Consider the following 12,146-nt stretch of genomic DNA (forward strand, 5'->3'; position numbering starts at 1 on the left):
CAGATAAAGATGAGTCTTCAGCAGATGACAAAAAAGTCAGAAAAGTGCTGAGAATTATTGAGAAGGCGAAAACTTGCAGACTGCAGTACAGCTGAAAGGTCCGGAGGTAGCGGTTTAGAGCCATTTCAGGTCTATTTCTATACAATGGATTTCCCCAAACCCTGCACTAGACAACCTGTCCAGCATGTGTGTCCCCTCCTTTCAGCCTGTAACAACTGAGACCGGCTCCATCCTCCCCTGGAGACCCTGAACTGAATAAGCAATTAAGAAAATGAATGGATGTTCTCACTTAATCACTTAATGTGATCAACAGTATTGGCCTGACGGTTGTGGAAGGTGTTAATTATCATTAATAGCTGTAACAACTCAATATTTTTCTTATTCTCTAGTCTCTTTTTTTCTGCTGCCTTGTTTTGCTGGTTTGAAAACTTTGAGACTCCACGGCACATGATGGGACGATGCGGCTGTAAGAGCGAAAGTCTCCGACATCAAACGGCGGCTGATCACAGTGTGAGCCGTTGTGTTCCTCGCAGACAAACACACATTGTCTCTCACGTTGAGGCGCCAGTTGACGAGTTGTTTACCTGTCTACATGTTAGTAATGACAGACGCCTTCCAGGAGCGAAGATGCTGTGTGCTTTCGAGCACGCCTGTAATAATGCGATGCTAATTAATGTGGCCGACTGAGAACAAGCCATCTTTCCAAGGACACCCTCCCTCTACCTCATGTTCTCCCACTTACAATTCCCAGCATGCTTTTCAGCTTTAAAGCACGCTTGCGGTATCAAGAGATTCCCCCCTCACCAGATGCTGGGTAGGGTGTGATGCTGGCGCATGGTGGGGAGTATTCTTTATTGTATTTGTGAATTTAAAAGGATGGTTATGGGATGAGTTGGCGAGCGCGGGCAAGGGCGTTTAAGAAGAAAAGAGAAATCAATCGAAGAGGGCGGGGATTAAAGAAAAAAAATTAATCTGTGAAACAAAACAAAAAAAGACGTGGAATAAAGGGAAAACAGGCAAAATCGCTGACTATAACTTTCTTCCCTTTGGAGGGGAAATAAACTGTGATTATCAAATCAGTTACAACCATTGTGTCATAAATCATCGCATATGAGGGGAGCAATGACACATTCCTCATTCCGGTCCCTCAGCTTTCTGCATGCCTTTCTTTTCTGGGGGAGTGCTCATGAATGATTTAAAAAGTGATCCGTTTCGGAGCCTCGGCTGCCTCGGAGGGAGATAACTCGGAGGGGAGGAGTCTGGGCGAAGGAAGGGTGGGCCACGCATGAAGGTTCCCCGAACATACGAGCCACCACCTTTATGTTCTCCTCATCGCACATCAAGCACAGACTGTGTATTTCATTCATGAAGGGTGGTGAAAGGTGGCAGTATTCAAGCACAAAGCAGTTTTCCTCATCAAACAGAATAAATGCGGAAGTTTTCAACTGTAGTTGGGAAATGTGGCGAGTATGTGGCGAGACTGTGACACTATGCGAGACTATGATGTGCACCGCGGCGGTGGCTGTGTGTGAACTGGAGAATAATATTTACAGAGCATCGCACCTCGCATCATTCATCACAGAATCACACACCCCAGCTAGTCCCATGAAACTAGGAGTTAATCCATCATCTGCCTCCCTCTTTTCTCCCTCTCCCCTCTCCCCCACCTGATCCAGGCTTATACCTCCCATCCTCTCACCTTCACTCTTGCAAAGGACACGAAAGGAAACTTTGGTGTGATTCAAAAATAGCGTGACAGTCTCCAAAGTCAAAGTCACCCTTGGAAGATAATCAAGACATGAAAAAGACCGGAGGCTCCAAAAAAGAGAGAGCAGAGCAGAGGCATCTGCTCTCCGGTGAGGGAAACGGACACACGCCGAGGCCTCCGAGATCTCCCGCTACCTGCCCCGTCATCCTCATTCATGTTTCTACTATAACGATAGAGCTTTGTAACAATTGGATTAAGCACTGAGAGCCTTTTGGGGTCTAATTAGTCCTTCCTGTAGGATGGAGTGCGACTGCAGGGTTACTTAATCAGGGTTACTTAAGGATCGTGACTTCCAGGTTTTAATGAGTTACAACTTCTTAGCATTGTAATTCACGTCACTGTCAGAGCTGCTAAAAAAAGCAACAATAAAGGATTAAATTAAAACAACTTTTCTTTGAAGCAGTCCTCCATAAAATGCAATTTTATTTAAAAAAACAACAACATAAAAACAACATTTAAACTTTAGATCAATAAAAGGAGCTGCAGTCTGTTGTATTCAAAGGTACCAAAGAGAAATTAAAGTGGGGCATTAAAGTGACAGATTAACTGATTTTAAGGTTTAATGGATGGAGAAGTGCTCTTTATTGTTAATTAATTTTTTTGTTCATTCTGCAACCCCTCAGATATTATACAATCCTCCGAGGAAAGGGAGCCCAGATAGGAGCCTCTGCTCCAGACAGCGCGGACTCGTTCACAATGCGTGTTGCCCATGTCGTGTTTCGTTTTGGGTTTTGCGGTGTTATTTAATTAGATTCGATTAAAACGTCTTCATAAAGAATCTAAAGATTTGGCACCAGAAATGTCCCCCCTTCACGTCACTGACTGATGGCATTAACACACTAGCTGCCTGTGGATATCCCATCAGTACAATGGAAATCTGTCAGTGCAAAGTGTAAACACACACACACTGATTTTGAATGTTGGACTCTGGTAGAATCAGCACGTTTCCTCGTAGGTGATGAATAGCGTAGCGTACCTAACGAGGCGCAATAAAATAATTTACATTAAAAAACTAACGTTCCTAAAAAAAAGTCTTTAAATTTCCTCTATTTTTTTCTCAAAGTTGAAACACATCTCATTATAGATAATATTCACGACTACAGCATTTTACTTAACAGAAGTAAAGCCATTTGTTGGAGAATTACAAAGGACTTCTGCTGCAACGGCTGTTTTGATAAAACCACAAAAGAAGAAGATGTACGAGTACATGAAAGAATTCACACAAAACTCCTTTTACTGCTCTTTCCCTCTGCAACATGTTAACAAACACCAGGAAAGTTTTCTGTGCCAGCTTGTTCCAGTCTGTGAGGAGATGGAGAGCTTAAACCTCTCAGCACATTAGCTGTCAGCATGGGGCCGGCACTGAGACAAACACAAACACACGACGGATAAATGAGTCGAGCAGACATGAAACGGCATGACCGTGTAAAAACACTCTGAATATCATTAGCATTCATGTGCCTTGTTTCCTGCCTGGTCAGCTCTTAACTCATTTTCACTATTGGAGAATAATTAGTTGTTGGTAAAAGATGGGCCTTTCAGACAAGACTGGGCCTACCAGCTGTAATTAGTGTTTAAAGCCCAGAGAACGTTCTTTGTGTTCCTCTGCCTGCAGATGTATTTTCAGTGGTATTGATATTAATACTCTTTACATATTTTAGCTGCCCAAGGGCCTCCTTATTTGAGATAAACGGCTGTTAACATATTGCTAATTATTAAACAATTAGTAGTTGACAGTATTTGACAAAATGATGTTTCAAACTTTGTTTGGCCTTTGTCTAGTTGATTACTCTTTTGTGTTAAAATGAATATAATAAATAATAATGAACACGCAGTCTCTGCAATCGCCACCAGGGGGCAACTTCTCTGGTTGCAGAAACAAGTTTGTCTATGAGGAAATTACACCTCTACTCCCTTGATTTATTAGTTCAATAAACATTTCCCAGATTACTTTTTGGTCCCAACTGCAAGTTTATTGCAATTCTTTTTTTTTTTTTTTTAATAATATGATGTTTATTTGTAAATAATGACCAGTAACACAGGGTAAGCATTAACACATAGCTGCCTTGTGGCTGTGGACTCACTAAACTGTATAAGTGTGGAGCTTCCCTTTGTTTCCCAGGTGGATTTACCTCTCACTGAGACCCACTATCTGACTAGGTGATGTCATGGTGGCTAAGGTCATCTTTTGGATACAGTCTATGACTGTGACACGTCTCCCCTCACCATTTGTTCTGTAGTTTGCAGAAGCCTATAGATTTTAAAAAAATACCGATTGAATAAAAATGATAGAGGTGTCAGTGATGGGTTTATTTTACAAACATTGATACAAATTATGTGCACACAAATATTTAAAATCTGAATTTATATCCCCAGCTGCATACCAGGATCATTAATGTTTTCTAGAAACATAATCAGTGCTGTAATGTACCTGCGCAAATCGCACCCATTACTCAGCTCACTGACAATGAGAAGTAAGAGACACTCAGACTACTTGGCTTCTCTTAAATGTCATCTTCTTCCATAAGCCAATCAAATCAAATTGAGAAGTTAGGCAGAAGCGAACTCGACGCTGCAGCGATTATGAGCGAGGGGAGAGAAACGCTGCAGACTCCTCATCCTGCTCCATCTCCTCCTCTCTGTCTTGGCCCCTAATCCACTTAGTTGCCTCTTTCCTGAGCTTAGAGCCTTTCCCTTATTCCATTATAAAGACCCACTGTACGACCTGCTGCTTATTTCATTAAAAAGGCCCTATCCATGACCCTATGTCTAATCCATAATGTAGACTACGGGCCAGGCACGGCCTGCTATAGTCCACGCCACGTTCCAGCTGACAGATGGAACACCGGGAACAGGGATGGAGAGAAGGAGGCCCAATGAATGAGGGAGAATTTGAGAGCTCCGCTTATGAGTGAAGCTTCCCGGTGAATGTGATTTCAATGATGTAAATGATGATAGAGCTGAGGCTGTGCTACTCTGCCTTTGATGGTTGGAGATGGCTTTCACATGGCCCATCAATGATATGGAAATGGCCAGATCTGGGGTTTGAATATAGCCTGCAAAATGAACATACAGCCCAGGGCTTTTAAAACCCCAAACACCTTGGCTTAGAGTTTCAATTGTAGTCAGTACTTTTGCTCATTACAGTTAACCTTGGGAGAACTTTGCAACACAAAGTGAGTGACGCTGAATCCTATGATAATATTCTATCAACCCGATCCAATTTAACTTTCCCCACGCTGCCTCTGTTTGACCTTCTCTCCACTCTGCCCACTTCAAAACCCCCCGCCCCACCTCTGGCTGTCCTCTACCCCAAACGCCCTCTCGCCGCTCGCCCGAGATCCGGTTTGCTGAGTGTTTTCATCGCGTCCACAAATCTAAATTTACAACCTCACTCTCATCAAATCCAACTTGCCTGCGTTTGCACTTAATGGCCTATCAGGTTACCTATTTATTGATAAAGCAGCAACATTTGCCCCCATCCTCCCCCAAGTACCTGACTTCCCGCATACCTGTGCCAGCTTTTTAGAGCCTGACCAGTCACTCTGACAATGCAGTGTCAGATAAAAGTGAAACGCTTTCCACAGAGGTAACATCTTACACCGTTTGATGGGAAAACAGCTTGCTCTGCTGTCTCTGTCCGCGGTCAGTTTGGGTTTTTAAAAAGAGTTAACCAATAATAATTACTTTTAACTGGGTTCAGTCAGAGAGCCACAGCTAGAGGCCCGGGGACATACAATACGGTCAGGAAGTGACTACAAGCCTCTCTCCATCGATAACACCAGCATATCTCATTACTGCTGCGACCTGTGGTACACTGCCACTCGGGCTTGATCATATAAAACCCATTTCAGCGCGCTGTCCCCGGCGGAGCTCCAGCAGAGTGGAATATTCATTATTCAAATTTTAAGCATTGGAAATCCTAATATGTTACTAAGGCCAGATGAGATGAGATGGAATGGCTTAGCCTTTTGTCCAGGGAACATTGACTAATCGTCTCGCTCCCCTAAAATCAATTTCCCAGCCGTAAGCATCAGACACTCCTGATTGTACTGTACTGTTGAGGACCCCCCACCACTATCACCTAATACTCCTCCTGGCTGCCCAGAATAACTTATTGATTACTGATTATGTTACGGGAGGTGTGGGTGGCCAGGGCGGAAGACGGACTGGCCTCAGTCATCTCCACAGAGCTAAATTTGGCTCCTCTGTCACCAGATCCAACACACGCTGACACTATCACCAGCTGCCACTGGCCAGGCTCTGAGGATGAGGAGAGAAGTTAAGAGACGTACACAAAGAGAAATTTCCCCCGAGCTAACAGTGTAAGTGTAGCTGTTTCAAGCAGAGTGGCACAGCGGGGATTTCATGTGTGATGATGAATTCTTAGATGCTGCGCGCTTGTAGGCCACTAAATAAAGCGTTTGCTCGAATATATCAAAGCCAGAAATGGTTGATTGTTACATTTTCGGAGTTTGGTTGCGGCTCTGGTTTGGCGAGGGACTATTGCAGCCAGGGGTCGATCCCTTGCTCTCTCTGATGCTATGCTGAGCCTGAAAAGTGGCTGTGATCAATACCTGCAGGCCCTTTCACCACTGCCAGAGGGCTGTTTGTGTTTGTGTGCGTGTGCTGTGTCAGCATCCACTCAGGACTTTATCAGACATCCCACCCCCCACCCCCATACCTTGACTCAACACACACACGCACAAACACACAAACACGCACACACAAAGGCCCCATCGGTCAACGCCTCACTCAAACAGTAGCTCATTTTCACTTTCCCCATCTCACTCTCAACCCCTGTCTGCTTCTCTCTCTCTCTCTCTCTCTCTCTCTCTCTCTCTCTCTCTCTCTCTCTCACACACACACACACACACACACACACACACACGCACAAATTATGCCTTCTTCTTCTGAGTCCATGCCATCCCAACAAGGATGTTAAATACCATTCAAATGTCAGCCTGCTGTATTGATTGGAATAATAATTCTGGAAGAATTCTGAAAGGCAGGAAAGATGGCTTGTTGATGCTAAGCAGCAGCATGACGGCCCGGGCATCATTCACTGTCACAAAGTTGCCATGTAAGGGTTCCCGGCTCCTCTGGCAGAATGTGGATGGCGGTTTACGTTCGACCACCGAGGCCACGTGTTTCTGTCATTAATCATTGTCTTCACAGGCCAGTGACAGCCAGACCAGGACTCAGGCTGAGAGAGAGTATGTGTGGAGGTGTGGGGGTTGGTGGGGGGGTGTCATTTGAAATGCCCTCAGATCACAGTAGCTGTGTGTGAAAGTGTGTGGCTGAATGTCAGAACAGAGGGTACATTCACTGGCAGGTGAACATACCTTATCTGTCATGTCTGAGTGCAGGAAAAGTAATACTGAACTACAAGCATAAATATGATCAGTTCCATATTGGATCTGGTCTGCGAAGATTCACTAATCTCATATTAAACAGTGTACGCATGTAAAATTAACACTTTCACTTTTATAGCTGGTGCTGGATGTTGCATTCTGTGGCTGCAGTGCCAGTTAATTCTGTATCAGCTACCCTGAAAAACTGGTCTATCGGTCCAAGCGGCTTCTCTCCAAGCCGTTGACTGTACTCTGCCAAATAGTGTGAGTACAGAGAAACATCCCACTATATCGTCAACGACTGCAAGCGTACAGTGTTTTTTTTTTAAAGTTAAACAGAGTGCTGACTGTTCTGCAGAGAAATGGTCTAGTTGATCGTTACTGTGATGCATACAGAAGGCTCCAGTTAAAATTTTCATACATAAGATCAATATTTTGAACTAATTAACCTCGCCGCTCTGAATCAAGACCTTCATTATTTTGGTCGAGTTGTGTGAATGTAATGTCAATGTGTCCGAACAATCAATGTCAAAAAATACGCCTCTCACTTAAAAAATTTAAAATTTCCACTGAAATTAATAAAAACAAAACATTTTCACTAACAACGAAACTCAAACACGGAAATCATTCTCAAAGCTAAAAAACTAAAACTAAACCGACGAACCTTTAACTTTCATACTTTGTGGCTGAATTGCTGGGGTTCCTAAACATGTTAACTTTGCAATAATACCACCCACTCTTGATTGTTGAACACCTAGAAAGAAATTTCACAAACTTATTTGCAACAATGGTGGGATCCTATTACACTATGGCGCTTGAATTCACGGCGCTCTTTAGAACAACTCATTCTTTCACAAATGCTTGTAAAGACAAAATGCATGGCTAAGTGCTTCATTTCGTACACCTATAGCAACTGGACTGAAAACATCCAAAGTTTACAGACAACATACAGCTTATAAAGCAACAATTAATTACTAAAAAAATCAAGCAAATACAATAACATTCCCAGCAAGAATCATTTCTAGCTTCTTGTACCAAAATAAAATTATGTAACATCATTCAACTTCATTGAATAAGTTTATATTTCTAGTTTTAGTTACTTAAAAAATACAAAGCTACATTCAAGAATTGATAAAAGATTCAGTGGCATTTGGACCCTTACCAAGTTATATGAAATGGAAAACTGTTACTGATGTGATGTTGTGGTTTTGCTTTGGTATTTAATATTTCGATTGGAGACTATGTAAGTCATTGTTAAAATGGTTTTCAATTAAAACAAAGTTTAATATTATTTAAATTATGATATCAATATTTTGCAGCTTACCTTTAGTCATTGCTAGCTACTTCTAGCTACTTCTAGGAAGTAGCTAGAAGTAGCTAGCATACATAAAACATGTCTTCCCTGATGGGTTTGTTTGTTGCTGGCTGTTGAACACAGGATTTTGAACACATTTCTCATTAGCAGCTGGAGGTTGTCAGGTGTTTGCTGACTGGTCTAGGCCTTTAATGTGTTTTACAGAAATTTAGCAGCTGAGCATCTTTGAGATTTCTGCTCCTATCCTCAAACATTTATTTGTGCCCTTGACAAAACCCTTTAACCCTTGTTAAGCTATTCTTATTAAGAGTAATGTTTGATTTTAAAAAGGATGCTGGTATTTTATCAAGATATTATAACTGGATAAACCGAATAAAATGGCTCCCATTTTATAAATATATAAATCTGTCTGAGTTTTAATACTTTGCAAATGTTCCTCTTAGTGAACTTCAGTTTAACACATATGTTTTTAATAGTTTTATTTATTTATTTATTTATTTTTTTTGTCCTGTACGGAGTTCTTAATAGTTTCATGTTTTGTATTCTTCTCACCAAAGAATTTCTTATGTTCATAATCAGATTTACATTCAAAGGTGTGAATTTGTATCAAGATGTAGTCAAAAGTGGCTCTCACCTGGCAGGTACCTCGATGTTGGAGATGGCGTAGAAGTACTTGAGTAGGTTGTCTCTCTGGACATAGGTACCTCCGAGGGCAGGCCTGAGCAGCCTCAACCTAAGGTTGGTGAAGGTGAAGAAGTCCTTCAGTCCCTTCATACTTTCCATTCGGGCGTACAGGTTGTCCATGTTCTGTAGCCGAGGTCCAGCAAACACAGCAAATCGTGCCCGCACCTCAAACTTCACATTCTTTTCAGCCTTGGAGCCAACCCAGCGCGAGTACTGCTCAGTGCAGATGACCCGTGTGATGTTAGCAGGTGAGAGATCGCGCACTTGTTTGGGTGGCATGTTGAATGCATCCAGACAGTCGTCGGCATAGAACTGGTAGGGCTGCCAGGAGCGTCCGTGGTCCATGGACTTATCCAGAGCCATGATCGTAGGGCGGCCATATTCAAAGGAGATCTGGATATCGTCTGTGAGCTCCAGACTCTTGTTCCAGGACATGGTGACGTTGGCCAGCAGGGGCAGTGGGTGGTTTCGCCATGTTACTGTCTGCCAGTAGGTAAGTAGGCCGTTGCGTTCATTGTCCTGCATCAGCTGAGGAGGGTGGGCAAGGTCTGGATTTAAGGCATCGCACTCGTCACTACATAGGTATGGGTTCTCCTAAAAGAGAGATAAAGACAGACAGAAAGGATTTCATTTGGGGTTCGGGAATGACTCTAACAAGAGGAACAGTAATGAATACTTGATAATACAGTGCATATTCCCGAAAATTGCATTTTTATTAGATTACTGCAAATTCACATTGACACTGGGGCCCTTTGAGTCCCTTGGGCAGTTGTCTGCTTTTCTCTTCTGGTCATCCAGCCCTAAATAGGCTCAGCAAATTCTCAATTGACAAGACAACAAAATGTCTTTGCTTTAAAAATGGATTTGTGGTCCCTGCAGTAGCTGCAGCCATCATTACTGCAACGGAAAATTATGTTAAGCTACGGATTTACAAATTCTATTCACAATCATCAGGATGTTCCTTTGTTCCCAGTACAAATGCTGATTCAAAAGATATTTATTTATTCCCACAATATCCACAGCTCAACACCAAAATCTTCCATATTATCCTCCCAAAAAAGACAAAAAGAGACGTGTATGGAGGGCCTTTCCAATGCACCACGGGACAGAGAGCTTAAAAGTAAACTTGCCAAACAACACAACAGGAAGTGTGAAGGTCAAGAGGATCGTGCATCATCACTGTCTTTGCATAGACAGCAGAGTGCTGCTGCACTTTTAACTCCAGAGAATTGATCCTCCTCTTCTAGTGATGCCAAGACTTTCAAGTTGCTGCCCCTCTACACAACTAAAAGTCAACAGGATTAGTCACGCTGCTCACAGAGAGCTACAAGCCTCTTTACACCTGCAACGAGAAATGCTTCTGTAAGAATATCTCATGCATCTCATCTTCCCTTGATACCAGTAAGACAAATTCATCTTCCACTTGTTTAGGCTTGCAAATTCTGAAACAACCCCCCAAAAAACAAAACATAATGAAAAAAACTCCAACAAAAAACATCAGGTCCATTACTACTTTATATACGTGATACAGCACGGCTTTCTCAGCATTGACAAATGTAATCTTTGGCTGGATTATGTTTGGGATCAGGGTTGAGTGAATGAAGTGCTATATTTAGTGTATGTACTGCAGCACAGTCACAGAGAGGAGGGTAAAGGGTGGGCTGCAGCTCCTGACAAGTGATTCCCATCTCTATGTAGATTTAGGCGACAAGGCTGTGCCTTCAGTTCATTTTGTATCAAGACATTTTATATATTAAACCAGACCACAGTCCTTTCCTAGCCCAATTTCTGACTGTCTACACATAACTATAAAATATATCAGTGCTATAGTCATTACACCAATGTTCTGCATGATCTGATATTCCAGCGAAAAGCAAATAAAATAGCTTGGCTTTAATCATTTTAGTAACTTGCCAAATATGTTAATTAACAAAAAACATGGTGTGATAAATGTAATTTCTAGGAGCCTAAGTTAGCATCAACTAACATTAAGAGTTGTCGCAACTCCACCAACTTTTCAAATAAGTTTTATACATCTTTAATTCCACAGATGCTGGCTCGTCATATTAAAACCACTGCAGAGGTTTCAGTGAAATTGATGCAGCTGACTGTTTTAAGCCAGTTGTCTGACATCCCCATCACCACCCAAGTAAAAATATTTACATAAGGAAATCCCACAGATCCGCAGCCATCTCTCTTGGTGCTTAATTTGCAAAGCTCAGCTCTCGTGCTGTTTGGATTGTTTTACATTCAGAAGGCTAACCATGCCCCCAAGATGCACTAATTAGACTGTTAGAGTTATGATTTTCTACAATATTTAGCTGAAGTCACTAATTGCATCAAATACAAATATCTTTGTATTATTTGACCAAGCATTCACTCTATTGCCCTCATATACTGTCTTCTTTCATTACACATCACTTCACATTTAAAATTCAACATGTCACAAACAATACATGTCAGTATATTGTATTTATATATTGAATGTGTGTTTAAATTTATGTCAGTATATTTATTTGTTATTTAAGTTTTTATGTACCTTGTGAAAAAGGATTCCCATAACAGCGTTATGTTTGCATAATTACAATAATGAATCTTCAGCTGTGTTTTCATCCTCCTCTCTGGTTTTCTCCACTCGTAGTAACTGATTGCAGTTCTACAGCTGATGTCATCCTTATTCTTTTATTTATTCGAAATCTGGCTGTCGTTCTGTGTTTTACCGCTGCGTGCTTAACAAGCTCTTGATGGACTAGAGAGTATAAATATCCCTCTTTTTTTCTTCCACCTCTACCGCCCCTGCTTCTCCGCTGCTTCCTCCCCTTTCTTCTTCTCTTTTTTCATCCTCCCATATTATTTTTACTTTTAGCGTTTGTGCTGTTTCTAATTGTAGTGTTTAAGAATGCACCAGCTCAACTTGAAATGTCATTTGGTAAAATAATAGTAATTAGGCTGAAAATAACTACTACAGGGAGAAAAAAAAACATGTTTAGTTAAATAATTAGTTTGAAGATTTTCAATTATTATG

The 12,146-nt window shown here is 41.7% G+C and overlaps 1 protein-coding gene across 12 annotated transcripts in view; it reads right to left on the reverse strand.

Moving 5' to 3' along the window:
* Positions 1–12,146, reverse strand: part of ntng2b (netrin g2b) — a 74,812-nt gene that overhangs the window by 48,030 nt on the left and 14,636 nt on the right. For all 12 annotated transcript variants that reach the window (XM_082539641.1, XM_082539647.1, XM_082539646.1 and 9 more), the window contains exon 3: positions 9,072–9,715. In XM_082539641.1, the coding sequence (XP_082395767.1) occupies positions 9,072–9,715 (644 nt within the window). The remainder of the gene's footprint in view (positions 1–9,071; positions 9,716–12,146) is intronic.

Source organism: Aulonocara stuartgranti, assembly GCF_965226115.1.
Source record: "Aulonocara stuartgranti genome assembly, chromosome: 7".
Taxonomy (NCBI): domain Eukaryota; kingdom Metazoa; phylum Chordata; class Actinopteri; order Cichliformes; family Cichlidae; genus Aulonocara; species Aulonocara stuartgranti.